The sequence below is a fragment of the Metopolophium dirhodum genome, chromosome 2 (genome assembly GCF_019925205.1).
Source record: "Metopolophium dirhodum isolate CAU chromosome 2, ASM1992520v1, whole genome shotgun sequence".
Classification (NCBI taxonomy): domain Eukaryota; kingdom Metazoa; phylum Arthropoda; class Insecta; order Hemiptera; family Aphididae; genus Metopolophium; species Metopolophium dirhodum.
The window spans coordinates 266,371-286,069 of NC_083561.1; the positions used below are offsets into that span (position 1 = coordinate 266,371).

The 19,699-nt window shown below is 31.9% G+C and overlaps 3 protein-coding genes and 1 pseudogene across 3 annotated transcripts; 2 read left to right on the plus strand and 2 right to left on the minus strand.

Annotated features, from left to right (window-relative positions):
* Positions 1-2,886: 2,886 nt before the first annotated feature.
* On the minus strand, positions 2,887-9,994 carry LOC132939291 (protein lifeguard 1-like). Its single transcript, XM_061006378.1, has 3 exons — positions 9,339-9,994; positions 7,380-7,612; positions 2,887-3,321 (listed from the first exon to the last, which is right to left on the minus strand). The coding sequence occupies exons 1-3, from the start codon at positions 9,357-9,359 to the stop codon at positions 3,195-3,197; spliced, it is 381 nt and encodes a 126-aa protein (XP_060862361.1). The 5' UTR covers positions 9,360-9,994; the 3' UTR covers positions 2,887-3,194.
* LOC132939429 (uncharacterized) lies at positions 3,569-6,329 on the plus strand (annotated as a pseudogene).
* A 1,603-nt stretch (positions 9,995-11,597) lies between the features above and the next one.
* LOC132937991 (probable cyclin-dependent serine/threonine-protein kinase DDB_G0292550) lies at positions 11,598-12,387 on the plus strand. Its single transcript, XM_061004641.1, has 3 exons — positions 11,598-11,894; positions 11,945-12,229; positions 12,271-12,387. The coding sequence occupies exons 1-3, from the start codon at positions 11,598-11,600 to the stop codon at positions 12,385-12,387; spliced, it is 699 nt and encodes a 232-aa protein (XP_060860624.1).
* A 1,859-nt stretch (positions 12,388-14,246) lies between these two features.
* LOC132938987 (uncharacterized) lies at positions 14,247-18,369 on the minus strand. The gene is made up of 2 exons (XM_061005971.1): positions 16,557-18,369; positions 14,247-15,950 (listed from the first exon to the last, which is right to left on the minus strand). Exon 2 carries the CDS (start codon positions 15,885-15,887, stop codon positions 14,397-14,399), a length of 1,491 nt encoding a protein of 496 aa, XP_060861954.1. The 5' UTR covers positions 15,888-15,950; positions 16,557-18,369; the 3' UTR covers positions 14,247-14,396.
* Positions 18,370-19,699: the final 1,330 nt, after the last annotated feature.

Genomic DNA, 19,699 nt, shown 5'->3' on the forward strand with positions numbered 1-19,699 from the left:
GGGAATCAGCGCAACCCACGCAATCACACACATGTAACATGATCATTCCCCTTTACATCCGTAGTCTCATAGCACAAAAACGTCACGCTCGCTGCCTATAGCAAAGATCAAAATATCCCACTGATAAATCTCACTACAATATGCTTGCCCAAAAACTCAAACGGACCCTAGCAAACTATAGAAACAAATCTTATACTAACCACTTAGAATCGCTTACGACTAAGGACGGTTCTCTCTGGAAGGCTACCAAACAACTTCTTCGTATACGAAATCCCCCAGCCACCCTACGCAATGCAAATGGAAACTGGGCACACTCTGATGAGGAGAAAGCTAACATATTTGCAAACCATCTCGCTGATACTTTTCAACCTCACAATACCATTCTCCTTCCGGAAAAAATTAATATAGTTGAACAATTTCTCAACTCACTATTACAAATGTCCCTCCCACCGAAGCATATATCTCCTGCTGAAATTCGCTATATAATATCTAAACTCCCCAGGAAAAAGTCTCCTGGCTATGATTTAATAACTTCTGAAATACTCAACCAGCTTCCAAAAAAAGTTATCGTACTTCTCACCTATATATTTAACTCAATGCTCCGATTATCTTACTTCCCTATATTATGGAAGTTTTCCACTATCATACTCATTCTCAAACCAAAAAAACCACCCGACTGTCCAACATCATATAGACCTATTAACCTGCTCCCAATACTGTCGAAAGTGTTTGAAAAAATATTATTAAAAAGAATCTTAAACATTATCGCTGACTCCAAAGTCTTACCTGACTCTCAGTTTGGTTTTCGTACCAAACACTCCACGATACATCCCATAAATGCAGAAGTCCCCCAGGGCGAAGTCACTGCTCCTCTGTTATTTAATATATTCGTATCTGATCAACCCACGCTGCCCACTAGCCTCATCGCTGACTTTGCCGATGACAAAGCTATTTTAACCTATAACCATGATCCATCCATTGCTTCCTCGCATATCCAAGAACACCTATCCCTCCTCGAAAAATGGTATAAGGAGTGGGGTGTGAAAATAAACGAATCTAAATCTATACAATGTACCTTCACTCTTAGGAAGGGAATATGCCCATCTATTACTTTAAATGAGCAAATCTTGCCAACCGCGCAGAGCACTCGCTATCTAGGCATAATTATTGACCAACGCCTCACATGGTCTCCTCATCTTCACAGCAAACTACTATCCTTAAACAATCGATTTCGTCTTCTCCGCTCTCTCCTAACCTCCAACCACATAAAACTACCAACCAAGCTTCTAATATATAAACTTTATCTTAAACCAATGTGGACGTACGGAATTCAATTATGGGCTCTGCAAAAATTTCAAACACTAACCGTATCCAACGCTTCCAATCCAAAACGCTCCGAGCTATAACTAAAGGCTATAACTACCATCTCACCCGTCTGTGATGTAGCTAGAACTTTTTATAGACGATTTAACTTATCTGTTAAAAATCATGATAATTCCCTAATCAAAGGACTTGCGTCGGCAAACATACCCGACAATCCTAGGAAAGACTAAAAAGGCGGTGGTGTCGGGACCTATTAATTTAGTTATTTAGTTAACTACCTAATCTTTATTTCTATTCATAACTTTATTGTTAACTTATTGAAATGTACGTAAACAGCTGACAAAGTGTCTTCACTGGAAGGCTTCTTAAATCCGTCCTTTCCTCAAGCCACTTATTCTATTATCTATTTTACTTATTGTCCATTTTATTGTAACAGATTGTAAATAAAAATTATAAAAATAAAAAAAAAAAAAAAATTGTAGTACAAGATTATAACTTCATCTGAATGTGATGGGTACCTATTTAATAATAATAATAATAATAATAAAATCAAAAATTAGTATTATATCAAGTAGTCAAGGTTAGGTAGGGAGATCGTTCAAAAAATGAATTAAAATGATAAAATATTTCACTTCGCCACGCCACTGACTGTACACAACGTAATATGCGTATAATCTTATAATATTGAATGTATTATAATATAGGCACAGCAGCATATAATTAAATTGTTTTAACATATATATTATATAATATTAAGACATAAGTTTTCTGTAACTTTTGCGGTTTTATTTAAAAATGTAGTATATTTTTTTACACAATTTAAACTTTGAAGTATATATCTGAATTAAATACCTAGCCTTATAAGCACTTGAAAGTTCAGATAAGACTATTTTCTATTGGCATCATGATGGACTATTAATTTAACTATTTGTGCAGTTCAGCGAAAATGTAAATTATTTTTTTTTTATTGATCTTGAGCCCGGCAGCTGAGGCCATTAGCTATTTTTTAGTTTTTACTGTAGGATATTAAGTCGCTAGGGGGAGGAACACGTATGTGTTTAGTTTGGCAGAATTTTTGATTGGGCACCTGTAGGTGTCTGCCATGCCCGGGTGTGGGATGGCGACAATTGTTCTCCGGACACCGTGAGTTGTCCGAAGAAAAACGCCGCCCATGGCCTAGGAATCGAACTCGGGTCGACTGCGTCGCAGCCGACCCCTTAGTCCGCTCGGCCACTCCGTCCCCTGTAAATTATTATGATAGTTTAAAAGCATAAATTATGTGTTCAATATTAATTGTTGTTGAATCAAAAAAAATTTTAGAGTACGGAAGACGACAAAAACATTGGTTACTTATACCTAACCGATGAAAAAAATTCTTGAAACATCGGTAAGTCTTACATAGTACCTAAGATTAATATTATTTAAATATAAGCCACGTGTATAACTGCCTCGTACGTGTCTATATACTTGCACCCTAATTTGCATTGGTTCATAACCGATCAAACTAATTCAAATAAACAGATGAATATAAAAAAGGTGTAATATATTACAGAGGACAAACAAACAAATATTTATTTCATAGTATGTATATATTATAGGTATATTATATTATAATATTGATACATTATATTTTTGCATGTATATACACGCACGATACACATTATGTTCGTGTCGCCGTGACATTTACGGTTTTTTATGTTTACAAATTATATAATATTATATCGTCTGTACGATATTTGTATAAAAAATACGATCTAAATATTATAAAAATGAAAAGAATCAGTGGCGTTAGCAGTTGTTGTTGCGGTCGTCTCTCGTCCGTTGTCGCGTGGAGACTGCTGTGCGGTGATCATCTTAGTTCGGAACGTCCTTTATAGGTAAGCTGGAGCGGCGTACGGGTAGTAACCGTAAGGAGAGGCCCCGTATGGCGACGCGGCGTAAGGAGAGGCCACGTAAGGAGCCGCGGCGACGTAAGGTGCGGCCGCGTAAGGCCGTGTCCTACGTGAATCCGGCGAGTGCGGCAAACGCATTTCGGTGCGTGCGATGCGGCGACCAAAATAAACAAACCTGTGGTAACATGTCCGCGTTTCCAATGTAACGCCGCAGTCGCCGCATATGCGTGCGATCAAATTCGTTCGTACGCACCGGACAATTTGAAAAACAAATCATTTTGTTTTTGTCGCCGCACAACACTGCGTTTAGTGCGTTAATTCATGATATAATATTATAAATATTATTACTTAAAATGGAAACTACCGAACTTTTGATATCTGAAGTGCAAAAAAGAAGTGTATTATGGAACAAGTTTGACAAAAAGTACAGGGATAGACTTGTTTGTGATAAGGAGTGGACGATATTGGCCAAAAAAATGAATTTGGATAGTGAGTGTAAAAAAATAATAAATATATTGTAAAATATGAATTATTGTTTTTTATTATTATTATAACAATTAATGACCTATTACTAAAAACTGAAATATATCTACCAAATATAGATAAGACAATTTTTTAATTGATTCATAATATAAGGATATTAAGTACAATTTAAAAAAAAATAGTAGGTAGCGGACATCGGTTAATACTTATTATTAATTATTAACATTTTTATTATTAATATTATTTTTGTCTATAAAGTGTAATACAATATATAAATATATTATAAAGTAAGATTGAAAATAGATTTAATAAAAAATGTTTAAAAATGATGTTCATAAATTGCTTCTTAAATTCTATTTTCCATAAAAAAATTTACGAAGTTGCTCCTGATTGCAATAGCTGTACGTGTAGCACGATTATTAGATCTGCCACCACTATTTAGTCTCAACATCTGGTGGTCATATGACATATCAATATCGTTTGAATTTGTACTGTGTTGTGTTGAAGTCATATTTTTTTTTTCCAAATCGATAATTGTGTTATGTAAAATACAAATTGCCTTGACAATGTGGTCTGCGTTTTCCACTTTAGTTTCAATAGATTTTAAAAGAATTCTAAACTTTGATGAAAGAATACCAAATGCACACTCAACTGTCATTCTAGCCCTGCTAAGTCTATAGTTATAGTAAGATTTTGCATTATCTTGTGTCTGTTTTTGTGGAAATGGTCTCATCAAATAATTTCGTAGGGGAAAAGCTTCATCACCAATGAAAACGAATGGGGCTATCACGTTTGAATTTGGCAATTTGGTTTCTTCTGGTAGTTTAAGAGAACCATTATCAATCCGCTGATAAAATGTTGAATTGGACATAACACTACCATCACTGTCCTTACCATACGCTCCAACTTCAATCATTACAAATTTGTAGTTCGCGTCAACAACTGCCATCAGAACAATCGAAAAAAATTGTTTGTAGTTGTAGTACATGCTTCCAGACTTTTTGGGACATCTCAATCTAATATGTTTCCCATCAATACTACCTACGCAATTTGGAAAATTCCACTTATCATAAAATTCTAAAGCTATCTCTTTAAATTTATCAACAGTTGGAGTTGGCATATGTTTGCATTTCAATGTATTCCAAATAGCTTTACAAATTTCCACGACAACATTTGAAACTGTTGTTTTGGATATTCTGAACGAAAAGGCAATTTGTCTGAACGCCAGTCCTGTCGCTAAAAACCTATTAAAAAACATAAACGTGAGCGTTAATATAAATATTTGGTAAGAGTTTCAAGTTTCTACGACTTATCCTTTTTGAATAATGACAAATATCTAAAATCATTTTTGGATAAATATCTTACGCAAATTTGTAAAAATTTAAATTTCAGATGTTCATAAAATTTTTTTCTAAAACTAGGCTCGAGTTTTTTTTACAGTTACTTGAAAAAAAACCTATAGATAACGTTGTGAAGAAGTTTTAAACTTTAGGTATATAAAGAAAAATTTTTATGAATTTTTAAGAAAAAAACTAATTGCAAATGTTTACGATTTTGACATATTTCATAAAAATTTGAACTTCAAGCGCCTATAAAAAAAATTGTGACTTACGATTTTTGATTTTTTTTTTAATATCTGATAAGATTATAAGAACCACTTATAAGAAACCTTGTATTACATTTTCAAGATTTTTTAGGCACCCAAATTTTTTTAATCAATATTTCAAAAAAAAATATTTATGTTTGTATTTCATATGTATTGAATTACTAACATTACAGAAGATGATGTAAAAAGAAGGTGGAGAAATCTGAGAGATACTTTTTTAAAAGAAAAAAAGAAAGTGAAAAAATGTCGTTCAGGAGATTCCCAAGAGCATGCAGAAATTTATACGGGAAAATGGGCTTACTACAAATCATTGCTTTTTTTTAAAAGACACAACTACGCCAAGGAATACTGACGGAAATATTTCTGACTTAGAGTATACTCATCAAGAAAATTCAGACTTATTAGAAAATGACGATACTGGACATTTTAGTGATTCTTATGTTATGGAAAACATAAGCTTAGCAAACAATCTTGAGATTGAACAACCTTCACCAAGGCCCGAATCAGAACTTGAAATTGAACTATCTTCATCAAGACCCGAATTAGAAACTGACTCTTTTGCTATTCCTACAACAGTACCACCAAAAAGTTCAAGTGTTTCAGATGTTTCACGAAGTAGTTCGACAAAACGGAAAAGAGATAAAGCAAATAAAGATTTTGAAAGTGAGTTACTGAAACTGGAGGAACAGAAACTAACTGCTTTACTTCAATCCAATATAATTCCAGTTATAAAAGACGATGAAGATATGTTATTCCTGAAGTCACTTCATCCATATTTTCACACAATGAATCCATTACAAAAACTACGCGTAAGAAACCAACTCCAGACTATATTTATTAATGAATTATCCACCCAAGTACAACAGCCACAAGAACTATATGCTTTATCTGCCTCATGCAATAATATGTATTCCACTCAAAATGAAATGCATTATCGAAATACACGTATCCAACAGCAAATCAACTCAACTGATATCGATAACGAAAGATACGAAGCTATACCGGTTCCCAATTTTAATTTTTAATCAATGCTTTATAAAACTTAGAAATTTAAGGAATATATTAATAAATAATAAATATAAATTTTATTATTTGTTGTTTGAACAATTTCTAATTATTTTTTAATTTTATAATTAAAGTTTCAACTAATTATTTTTATTATTATGTACTAACGTCTTGCTTATGAATATTTTAAAATTTTTAGTTTATTTAGTTTCATAAATTACCTACTTAAAACTATCTATTATTATTATAAAAAAGATAATATTTTTAATTTAATTTAATTTTAATTTTATATCTGATTTAATATTATAACTTAATTGTTTTATTAATAAGTTATTCTGTTTTTAAAAACCGAAGAAGGTTAGGTTAGGTTAGGTTAGGTTAGGTTAGCATCTTATTATTTTTTTTTTTTATTCTATTTTATGTTAAAGAATGATTTGTAAATTCTATACATGTATAATTATATTTATTATATTATGATTTCTTTTAATTTGTATTTTTCTTCTTAAGTTTACCTATAATTAAGTAAAAACTTACCTTATTGTCACAAGCAGCCTTTCTTCTATTGAAATAGGTTCTTGAAAATTTGTGGTTTGAAGGTCAAATTCTGGTGTAATTATTTTTAAAATATAATCAAAAGTTTCTGATGTCATTCTTGTATATGCTCGAAACAAAGCATTGTCACTACGTAATTGAGGGTACAAATGATAAAATTCACCAAAAGTGAATCGATCATCGTAAATAAATTTATTTGCCATTGATCGTTTATTTTTTTTATACTTTTTGTACATTAAGTATTTAAGTAGACTACTTTCACTTAATAACATTTTTTTTTGTAGACTTAAATTCATAGTACCTAAATATCAATACAAAAATATCTAATGCTAAAAAGTTTATATTAAAAGTTTAAATAATACTATAGTAGGCAAGTTATCGCAATAACGCATCGCCGTGTACTACGATGTCGGACTCACATTTGCCATGAGTGCGGCGTTTGAAAAACGTCCGATGCGTGCGATGCGAATTCGTTCGCATCGGACGCACTCGCCGCACTCGCCGGATTCACGTAGGACACGGCGTAAGGCGAAGCGACGTATGGTGCCGCGGCGTATGGAGCGGCGGCCACGTACGGAGCGGCCGGTACGACCGGGGTGACTACGCTGTGGGCCACGCTGTGTGACGTGAACGAGCTAGCGTATGGCGTAGCAACGGCCACTGGAGCGATGGCGGCGGCGGGCACGAGTTCAGTTGGTTTGGCAGAAGCGGTCATCATGGCGGACGCGAAAACTGCAACGGCGGCTAATGTCTGCGCCAAACACAAAGTACAAAAATCATAAGTGTTCATTTGTGTTCTAAGAGAACGTGTAAATATGTATAATAACGTGGTTTGTAAATTCAATAATATTATTTATTATGACATTGTCGTCCGATTCACCGTGGTTTGTTTAAGGGATTCGGTATAGGCAACTTTTACGCCAATCGCGTAAGAAAAACTAGGAAATCGAAGAATGTAGAACCGCCGAACAACAGAACAATATTATTATTTATTAAGGCAGAAATGTTTGTCATTTAAACACATGATATGATGTGGGTGCCTATTATACCGTGTAACGATCGAGTGGATTGCTACTATTTTGTAACGGTCACAATTCAAAAAATTATTTATACTCGACTACTCGAGTGTGTCACACCTCACAAGGAACAAAAGATGAGCTCTGCACACCCGCACATATACATCATATTTCTAACGTCATCAAATTGTATTATTATTTTCTCAAAAACGGCATAATTTAACGCTCATGAAATTTAAAATGTTGTTCCTATAAATTGATTATTTAGTTTCCAGATACAATTATTGATGTATGTGTTTGAAAAGCACCACTCATCGTAAATGAATTTTTTCCTTTGATAATATAAGAAGCGAATTAAATTCACAAAATGTGTAAAAACTGTAATGAATCAACAGGCTTCCTAACCGATGTTTATTATTAATTGCTTAGTAAAAATGAATTGTGATGTGTAAGTTATTTAACCAACCACCATTGGATTTAGTATTAAATTCTAAATGTCATACACGCAAACATGTCTTAAAAAGTAATTACTTCACAAAACAAGTTTGATCATCAAATCAATAGTGTTTTAGTATCTGAATATTATAGCAGTGGCGTACGCAGGATTTTTCAATGGGGGAACTTGAAAGTTAGTTACAATTTTATTTTTATTTTGTCCAGTTTAATAATTTCAGACGTTTATTTGAGGTATTTTAAAATGTTTGTAACTTCTCAACTTTTCTGGTAGAAGAAATGCGCTGATCATAAACTTTGATGTCCGATGTATGTTTTTGGAAGCAAATTAGATATAGTTGGTTAAGAGGTCAAAATTGAAAATGCTCAGTGCTTTTTAAAATAATTGGAGAAAAAAATGAAAATTTATTAAAATTGTTTGGTAACCGCTTGGTTATAATATCGTCCTCACTTGGATTGTATTTGATTAATTAAAAAAATTTTTTTTCTATAAATGTCAATAAAAATTATTTATCCGGTCAAAAAGCTTAAAAATGTAATTCGTAAGTTTTTAATATAGCTAAAAAATTAACAATACATAGGCATCATGGTTATTTTTTATAAGCAAATTTAAATTCAAATTTCGTCAAAACCACAGTTAATTAATTGTAGTTCAAAACTTATAAAATATTAGATTTGTATAAGCTAAGACTAGAAAATTTAATACAAGGTCTTTCATACAAGTAGTTCATACTTTTACTGAAAAATTACAGATAATTTTAGGAAAATTGGTATGCAAATACAATGTTTTTTTCAAAAATGAATTCATTGTGGTAAGACGTATATGCAATTTACGTCTTGTTTACTATAGCTGACAGTTGAAACTTCATAAATATTTTTTTTAAAAGTAATAATAATACGGGCAATGGGGGGGGGGCTTCAGCCCGTTAGCCCCCCCCCCCCATGTGGACGCCACTGTGTTATAGGATTATAAATAAATAATTGCAGCTGTTAAATACTTGTACTTACAATTTTCATGATGGCGTTCATTTTTGGTTTTTATTTGGTTTGGTAGGTTGATGTGATATTACACTGGTGCAGTCGAACAAAGGAGGTTCAAGGAGTTAAAGACGAGGTGAGCAGTCGAAGCGGCGGATTTAAATTTCCAAAGGCGAGTCCAGCAGTCAAGGCGGCTACATTCAACTTCGGATATCCAGTACCGACGCAGCGACTACACCACGTCAGCAGCTCCACGGATGTAACAGTTAAGGTCTGATCAACCAAGGTGACTCCGGAATCAACGAACAATTCAAGACGGGCCAGCAGACAATCAAGGAAAATGAACACAGCAGTGGCGACAGCGTTGTTGTGAGTATATTAATTAAGTGAAGATAGATGATTAAATTAAAATTGTATAGCTTGAAGTGCACGTCTCACGTTGATTCATATATGTCAGCGTTTATTTTATACTTAGTGGTTGTGTAAAATATTAGGGAAAAATATTCGAATAAAAATAAATAAAGAAAAAAAAAATACAGGAAACAAGCTTGGGAAGAACTATATACGTATTTTATGATAGACAACTGTAGACTGATCTAGGATTTTTATGGTAAATAGACGGCAAGAACCGATCTAAGATTTTTTTTGTGTGATAGGCAGCAGGGACTGACCTAAGTATTTTATGGTATTTTGTGATAGACAGCGGGGACTGATCTAATAAATTAAAGTAGACGGCGATAGGCTGATCTAGGAAATTGATGCACGCGCGTAGCATTTTTGAATTATATAATATGAGAATAATTGATTAAAGTGAAATATTGAATTTTGAATTGAAATAAAAGAAAATAGATTTTGAAATAAAAGGCAGTAGATGACCTTGTTAAAGTAATTGACGTCAAATTTTGAAAAGTTTTAGAAAAAAAGGAATTAATTATAGGGGCCCTAGGATAAAAAATAGTATAACGTTACTAAGAATAAGTTGATAGAATAATTATTAAAAAAAAATAAATTGTTAGTGTTTATAGAAGATTAAATGGTAAAGCGCGTAAATTAGGAAATTAAATCATTTAGGAAAAAATTAGTAATAAGAAATATAAGGGATAGGAAGTCGAATATTATTGGAGGGATTTACGGAGTAGCTAACCGGGGATTTTTTTTTGTTATAATATTCGAGCGTAGTACGAGCGCGTACGCATAAAAACATCGCGGAACAGTGCGAGGGAAACGGGTGAGGGGATACCGTATCGAAATTTAACACGCGTAACATAGGCGGTCGAACGTTTTACGTGTTATTAGATAGGTACTCATCCATATCCAACGTACGACGCGCGTTTACGTAATTTCTTTTTATTATTTGTGCATGATAGTTATTTTATAAGTAATAATTTTTACGTATTATTAATTTTGGTGACGGTAGATACGTATTATTAGTTTATAAATCAATAATAGTATATACATGTAGAGTAAATACTGTTGGTAATTACTCACGCGGATAGGATAATAATAAATTTAGTAGATATAATTTATTAAAAATTATATATATGTAATGTTTAGATAAATATATGTCAGAATCCGATAGTTCAGATATTGACACTAGTTCTGCGGACAGTTCAATAAAAGTTGAAAAATATAAATCTAGGAAAGAGTTAAAAGAGGCAATTTTAAAAGACGCTGTAAAGAAAGAATTTTTAGAACAAACTAGGAAACACATAGTTAAAACTGAAAAAAACTATTAAGGAAAAGTTAATAAGAATACATAGTTTAACAGAACAGATAGGTACCGCGCCACGAAAACGAACCGTAGGTCGTTTAGGTACTAGGTCAGACTCAAGCGTAATTCACGTGCAGTTAGAGTCAGTGGTTAAGAAAAAAATGAGTAAAATGGATTTAGATAAAGCAATTGCTATGATACCTATTTACACGGGCAAAAAGGACGTAGCCGAATTTATAAATATTTGTGAAATCGCGATTAAGGAGACAACGGAAGCAGATACACCGATATTGTTAAAAATAATTACTTCTAAGTTAACAGGAAATGCGTTAGAAGTAACAAAATATCGAAATTTAGAAACATGGGGAGCAATAAAAACAATATTAGAGGGGGCATTCAAACAAAAAGTATCGGAGAGGGCCCTATCAATAGCTTTAAACACGGCACGTACGGGAGAAAGTGTGGCAAAATTCGCTAGTAGAATCGAAGAGTTATATTATAAACTCTGCGCGGCAAGTACGATAGGTCTAGCTCAGGCCGAGGCAGATATAGTGAAAAAACAAACAAAGAAACAGGCAATGATCATATTTATGACAGGGTTACCTCATCACCTATATACAGTACTGAAAAGTCGAAATCCCAGTACATTGGAACAATGTTTCAAAGCGGCGATCGATGAGATGCTCAAATATGAGTCAAAAGTAGAAATGGACAAATTGCAGAGACAAATTGGTAATGGAAAACAGGCAGACGTCAATAACGAGGAAAAACGACAAAATGGTGGTAATGCAAATAACGCAGTTAATCGCGGAGGAAACAGTAATTCAAATCAAAGCAATAGAAATAATAATTTCAACGGGTATAACAACAGATATGTTAATCACAAATTCACAACAACCGCAATAATTATGGGAATAACAATCAGAGCGGATATGGCTCACACATGGTTAATCGCGGCGGTTATCGAGGCGGAAACGGCTATGGACGGAATTTCAATACCAATAATGTACAACAAAATAATATTAACCGAGGCACCGGATGCTACACTTGTGGCAGATCTAATCACATAGCACGAGATTGCTGGAGCAATCGACCTAATGCGCAACAAAATACGTATAACAATAATCGTGTAAACGACACGCGCAATGCGAACAACAACAATAATGTTCGTAGGGACAATAACAATACTCAGGCCGTACTTTGCAGTCAAGTAAGATAGGTCATGAAATTTCAAACTGTTATACAAAACAGAAAAACGAAAGAAGCACGTCGGGAAACGCCAACGGACCATCACCAGTGGGAGTCAGATTGGTCCAAGAAATAGTTCAAGACCCACACACAGGATTTTCCACATCACAGCAAAATTAATAGACAACCACATTACTTTAAAATCACCCAGTTTTAATAAGAATCAAATTAAATTATTAATCGATACTGGGGCGGATCTAAATATTATTAAAATGAATGCATTAAGAGGACGGGCAAAAATACCGTACAAAAACATGCCAATTTTGTTCCAATAATACGGCTTACTGAATGGTTTTAGAGCAAAATACCTTTATTAAAAGTTGTAGAGGAGAGTTATATCGGGTGACGTATAAGACTCGATTTTTGATATTTTAATTTTTTATACCAATTATTCGCAAGTAAAAAAGTGAAAAAAAGTCAAAACGCAAAACGATTTTATCGATTTTGAGAAGGAAATATCGAAAATCGAGTCTTATACGTCACCCGATATAACTCTTCTCTACAACTTTTAATTAAGGTATTTTGCTCTAAAACCATTCTGTAAGCCGTATTATTGGAACAAAATTGGCATGTTTTACAGTAAAAAAAATTTAATTACGGCCGTCATGTGCTGCTTTTGTTTCTAGCGGCAGCGTTTGTCCCCTCCTAGCTCCGACATCCAGACTCGCCGGCCGTCGGCAGGTCAAAACCGGTCTGTTATCGGCGGTCCGCGCTTCGCACGTCGTTGCATTATTTTTATATATACCTATTACGTTCATATTATTATTTACGTGAAATAAAACATAGTATAATATTATGCTCGATTTATTACGATGCCCGCGACCGTCCTTGCATTACCGTATTGCCGTCACATCCGCGGCTGTGAGTAAAAACTTATTTTTTAGTTCCAAAAACACGGCTGACTGACTGGGTTTAGATCAAAAAACCTCTTATAAAAGTTGAAGAGGAGAGTTGAATCTGTTAACGTATAGCACTAGATTTTTGATATTTTAGCTTATTATACCAATTATTCACAAATCAAAAAAGTGAAAACAAAAAACAAAAAATGCAAAACGATTTTATATATTTTGAAAATGAAATATCGAAAATCGAGTCCTCTAATTTTATATAAAATATTCATAACAAACTCTTCAAAAACATTTAAAACTAATTTCTATATAACATATAATATTTATTGTGTTAAAAATATAAGAATTTATAAAAACTAAAACTCATTATTTTATTATTATTTATTTATTACGGGCAGTGAGCCCAATATAATGTACAACAATATATAAATTCAACCTAAGTGGGTGTTTCAGTTACCCAACTTTACAAGTAGCAATTTTATAGAGATAATAGTAATAATAAAAAACATACGATATAGTATATAATGAGACATATATATTAAAATTTTTAGGTACATAATAGTAATAATACAATTTTTTTTTTAATATCTAATAAACAAGTGAGGGTGCTCATTGCCAAGGCAAATCATAAAATAATTAGTGTATTAGATATCTTTACAACACAACTATACAAATTAGTAATTACTTTAAAAGTAACAAATAAAATTGAATTTATAAAGGTGATGCATTTCAATCCGATTATACATTCGATTATTTGAACAATTTCATTAAAGTATGTTATAAAATAAAATATATTTATACAAGTACATTTATACAATATATAAGTGTAGAAAAAAGTAAGATAAACATATACCTACATACTAATTATTAACTTCCGAAAAAATAATATAAATGTTGTGAATGGTATTTGACAATTATATAATAATATATAATATCAGGTATACGTACTAAGAACCTTTACTAAATTAATTTTTAGAACTTGGAGGATTGTAACTTAAATTAATGTTTTCTATAGCTAATTTTTTTGCTTTCCTATTTAAATAAAATTTTGCTATAAAATATATTAAAAAAACTATTATTATGACAACTAAATATTTGTTTGTGTATATAAATTCATACGTTTTATCTACAATAAGCGAATTTATTAACATATCTTGTTGGTCTAATTGTTTATTTATTGTATTGAACGCATCTTTATTAAATTTAATATTTTTTATTTCATCGAAGTGGATAGGTTTGGGATAGGCCTGATTAGAAAAATTGAATACATTACAGCATGAATCATTTGTAAGAGATAAGTCTACTGGAATCAGGAATTGAGAAATATGTTTGATTTAATACTTGTTCAGTTTTTAGTACACCTTTCGAGGTGTAAGCAATACACCCAGACTTCAAGTATAACTTTCCAGAACTTTTAACTTTAATTTTTTGAGTGAAAGACTGTTTATTACAAATTATAGTAATTGTAGTGGGTTTTTCACATACGAAAAACCAATGATTTTTGAAAAATGAGGGATACCACATTTCTGTTTTGAATTCAGAGATATAAGTATCACATTGAGGTGGTTTAGTTAAAGAATTTTTTAGTAATTCTGTTACACATGTGGGGTCCGTGTCACAATTATGTATAATTTCATTAAATCCACAAACAAATATTTTATCCACTACTTTACAGTTATTTAAATCTGGCCATATAAAATATTTGGTCATTATTTTGTCCATTAACAAATACATAGAATTTTTAGTCATATGCAGAAATTGACCATGTTCATTAATTGGAATGTAAATAGTTAATATGTAATAAACGTTGAAATTTTCTATAAGGCACAGAGGAAATTTTAAAGAAAAAATAAATCTGTCATTTATTGTGTGCATTTCAATACTTAATATTTTGAATATTTCTTGAATATTATCCTCATCAAATTTAACAGGGATTTTCAAATCATCCGGGAGTATACTCTGAATATTTTTTATTTCCGAAAGCAATTGGTCAGGTGTTATTATAAACGCATCTACTACATTATTCTGTACGTTAGAAATTACTCTTTGCAACCTACTAATAAACATGTCCAATTCAAATATAGTGTTTTCTAAAAGAGTTATCGAACTCAGAATAATGATTTTTCTGTCTTCCTTAGCTATCTCAATAATCAATTCGTTCACTTTTTTCTCGCCTTCTTTCATATTTGCATCAAATATTTTCTTATTTTCATTAAATGATGTAACGGAATCATTAAAATTAATTATTGTGCTTTTTAGTATAGATATCTGATCATGAACAATACGCATAACATCTTTCTCATTGTTTTCTAATTTATCGATCGTACTATCATATCTTCGTACATCGTCAGCATCGGCTACTCCAAACATCCATTTTAATGCCGTACCCCCAAACTCAATAGATCGCTTAACTTTTTTGTTATGTCTACCCATTTGTACAATTAAACCTATCTCGTTTTCCAATCTGTTCGCGTGTTTTTTTAACTGATACAAAGTTATAGAAATGTCTTTGAACGCAATTAGTTCAATTGAGTTTAACATTTGTCTAATATTTCTAAGACTGTTATTTAAAAATTTTAAATCCATATATGTGTTTATTGTCCAACTACTTCCGCAAGCTCTACCATTACCTATGAGTTCGTACTGCAAACCCGGGCTATCGCTGGTTGATGTTAATTCGAACAAGTCTTCTTCATGGTTACCAAACGTCGTAGAAATTTCTATGGTAAATAACAACAGCAGTATTTGATAAACGACCTTCTGAAAGTCCATTTTTTTTTTTACTTTTTTTCTTCTGTGTCCAATAATTATATTTGACGTACTATGATCATATATCTACAACAATAAGATAAAGTAAATTTAGATCATGTGTAATAAGTATGAACAAATATTGATAATACAATAATATCAATAACACTAAGGTCATGATTACATTTTTTTAAACATAAAATTTAATTTAATAATATGAAAATTTGTTGCATTTTTCTTTTTATATTTTTCAGTATATTTGGCTTTGTTTGTTTTACTTGTAAAAAATTAAATTTATTTATGAAAAACACTTCTAAAGAAAAACCTAGGAAATCTAGGTATAAGTACATAAAGAGTCACCAATTTCTATAAATCAGGCCCCAATTGTGTGATCGACATATTGTATAACAATTAATATTGAAATCAGAGTTTGGCATCATCGTTCGAATACAATTTTATTTAGATGATTATTTTGATAATATTTTATTCGAATAAAAAATTATTTTGATAATTATAATTTTACAATTATTCGAATAATTTGAAAACAATATTATTCGAATAACAAATGATTCGACTAATTTTTCATTCGAATAATTATCTAGATAATATTTTGCTCAACTCTGATTGAAGTACCAAAATTAATTAAGAATTGAATTTTAAAAAAAAATTGGTAAATAAAATCAATTTTCTTACCTGTTTCAATGTTTGAATTTTGCTTGACGAATGCTGTCGAATACCAAAGTCCGTTGATCTTTTAACTTAAAGTAGTAGAATGGCGTTATATGTTTATAAGAAACTATTCAAATAAACACGGAAAATAAAGGATTGTCGAAACACTGTGTATTATAACGTACAAAAAAATTGTTTATTCTATCTTGAAGGCTTGCATTCGATGGTGTACTATGAAGTACTGATCAGTAAAATGTATTCGATAACGCGCGGGATATTGAATATTGTTTGTTACAATGATATTATTATTATATTATAATTGATATTATATAGACTAATATTGTATTGTATTATAATTAGTATATTATTTTCATAATATACTTATTAAGCATTCTAAATTATTAACTTTTTAATGCGTTTGATAATAACCAAATGTCTAATGACAAACGCAATTTTTTTATTTTTTTATTTCTTAGATTGCAACTCAGTAAGTTGTAAGTCCAATTCAAGTAGTTTATTTATGGCTGATTAAAATGTAAGAAGAGTTATACCGAGTGACGTATAAGACTTGATTTTCGATATTTCATTCTCAAAATCGATAAAATCGTTTTGCGTTTTCAGTTTTTTACTTGCGAATAATTGGTATAAAAAATTAAAATATCAAAAATCGAGTCTTATACGTCATCCGATATAACTCTCTTCTAAAACTTTTAATTAAGGTATTTTGCTCTAAAACCATTCAGTTGGCCGTATTATTGGAACAAAATTGGCATGTTTTTGTACGGTATTTTCGCTGGTTTAGCGTCCTCAGTGTTATATAGAATAATATAAATAATAATATGTATTATAATCAATGGTTTTATGGTAATACATTCGAAAATATGGGTAAGTATAAAAATTAAATACATAATAGTTATGTCTATATTGATATTTTTACAAACAAAATGTAAATCGTAAGTTATTGTACGTGTAAAATATTGTCAACTCGAATACCTAAAATGTTAGTACTAATAGTACTACAATTAAAGGTACGGTAGAAACTAGATTTTCTTGGCAACATAATATTGTTATATACAAATAGGTATACAATTGGGCAGACAGTGGCTTTAATTAAAAGATGGTTAGTGCATAAGAGCGAATATTTAAAATATTATGGTGGCAATGAATTTAGGTGTATGCATTTTATTTCGATTCGACACATCACGGACGAACGTTCATAAGATAATAAACAACGCTCCCGAACGAGCAATTCGTCGGTCGTTACACGGCTGTGTGTAGTGGGCGCGGCTTGAACGTCGCGTGCTTGCGGATCACGAAAACACCTAACAGCGCATTCTCTTGGTCATTGCATGGTTTCGTTTGCCCGTGTGGCGTCCTCTTAAAAGGAAACACTGAAATTAACGAAAACGAGAAATAGAATTAATAATTAATAATGAAGCATTCGAAACACAATTTTATGTTGTAAACAATATTTTTCCGATTCTGGCAGACGGAATTATTGGTAATAAATTTCTAATAGATAATCATGCAGTAATAGACGTCGCTAATAACACGCTAACAATAAATAATAATAAAACCGGAAGCGATAATAGTGATATCTGTTTTACATTAAAACCGCGCTCAGAAACAATAGTACAAATCGATATACCCGATAAAGAAATGAATAATAAAAATATTTTAATTAATAAACAAGAATTAATACCGGGCGTATATTGCGCGAATATTTACAATACAGTCAAAAACAACAAAATTACTGTAAGCATATTAAATATATCTGAAATGACGCAGGAAATAAATGTAGGTCAAGCGCGTAATATTTCATACGACACGGATGTTTTGACAGATAGCGTACGGTGTATAAACACAATTGATACTGAACGCTCGCGTCGGGTCAGGGCGTTGATACGTACTGATCATCTTCAAGTTCACGAATATAATTCGATAGTAAAAATATGTGAACATTACGCGGACATTTTCTATTTAGAAGGGGATAATCTTACGTGTACTACGGCAGCAGAACACGTAATAAAAGTTCCTTCGCTTACCGTTTTCACAACAACCGGAGATAGAAAAACAAATAGGTCAAATGATGAAAGATGAAATCATAGAAAGATCAATGAGTCCGTTAGGTTAGGTTAGGTTTAACGCACCATTAATATTAGTCAAAAAGAAGGAGGACGCCTCGGGGAAACAAAAATTCAGAATAGTTATAATTTTAGGGCACTTAATGAAGTAACTTTAAATGAATTTCACCCATTACCAAATATAACGGAAATATTAGACCAATTAGGACAATGTCAACTGTTCAGTTTGATAGATTTGAAATCAGGATATTTCCAGGTACCTTTGGCTAAAGAATCAAAAGAACTTACGGCATTTTCAACGGGACAAGGGCATTATCAATTTAAACGATTAGTTATGGGTCTAAGTTCAGCTCCGGCGACATTTCAAAAAATGATGACAAACGTGTTATCAGGGTTAATAGGAATGAAGTGTTTAGTATACCTGGATGACATAATAGTGTATGCTAAAAATTTACAAGACCACAATGAAAAATTAATAGACGTATTCGAGAGATTACGTATACACAATCTAAAAATAGAACCAGACAAATGTAGTTTTTTACAACGGGAATGTTTATTTTTAGGTCATGTAATTAGTTACGAAGGAATCAAACCGGACCAAGCGCAAGTTAAATCTGTAAAAGATTTTCCGGTTCCTAAAAATGTTAAACAAATAAAAAGTTTCTTAGGACTTAGTGGGTATTATAGAAAATTCATAGAAAACTATAGTGCTATTGCTAATCCAATAGTGAAATTATTAAGAAAAGACGTAAAGTTTAATTGGGACGAAGACTGTCAAAAAGCTTTCGATAAATTAAAAGAAATATTGTGTTCAGAACCAATTCTACAATATCCAGATTTTACAAAACAATTTATACTAACAACAGACGCTAGCGGTAGGGCGCTAGGTGCAATATTATCTCAAGGTAAAATAGGATCGGATTTACCAATAGCTTACAGTTCTAGAACTTTAAATAGGGCGGAATGTAATTATTCGGCAACGGAACTGGAATGTTTGGCGATTATATTCGGCGTAAAAACATTTCGACCGTATTTATATGGTAGGAAATTTACAATTCTTACGGACCATAGGCCTTTGTCATG

Bases quoted from the DNA above. Each gene is read 5' to 3' on its own strand.
- LOC132939291 (XM_061006378.1), bottom strand. From the start codon at position 9,359: ATGAACGCCATCATGAAAATT. The intron at 7,613-9,338 runs GTAAGTACAAGT...TGTTTGGCGCAG, and splicing joins TGAACGCCATCATGAAAATT to ACATTAGCCGCCGTTGCAGT. The intron at 3,322-7,379 runs GTCCTACGTGAA...GGATTCACGTAG, and splicing joins GTCGCTTCGCCTTACGCCGT to GACACGGCCTTACGCGGCCG.
- LOC132937991 (XM_061004641.1), top strand. From the start codon at position 11,598: ATGATCATATTTATGACAGGGTTACCTCATCACCTATATACAGTACTG. The intron at 11,895-11,944 runs GTTAATCACAAA...AATAACAATCAG, and splicing joins ACGGGTATAACAACAGATAT to AGCGGATATGGCTCACACAT. The intron at 12,230-12,270 runs GTAAGATAGGTC...TATACAAAACAG, and splicing joins AGGCCGTACTTTGCAGTCAA to AAAAACGAAAGAAGCACGTC.
- LOC132938987 (XM_061005971.1), bottom strand. From the start codon at position 15,887: ATGGACTTTCAGAAGGTCGTTTATCAAATACTGCTGTTGTTATTTACC.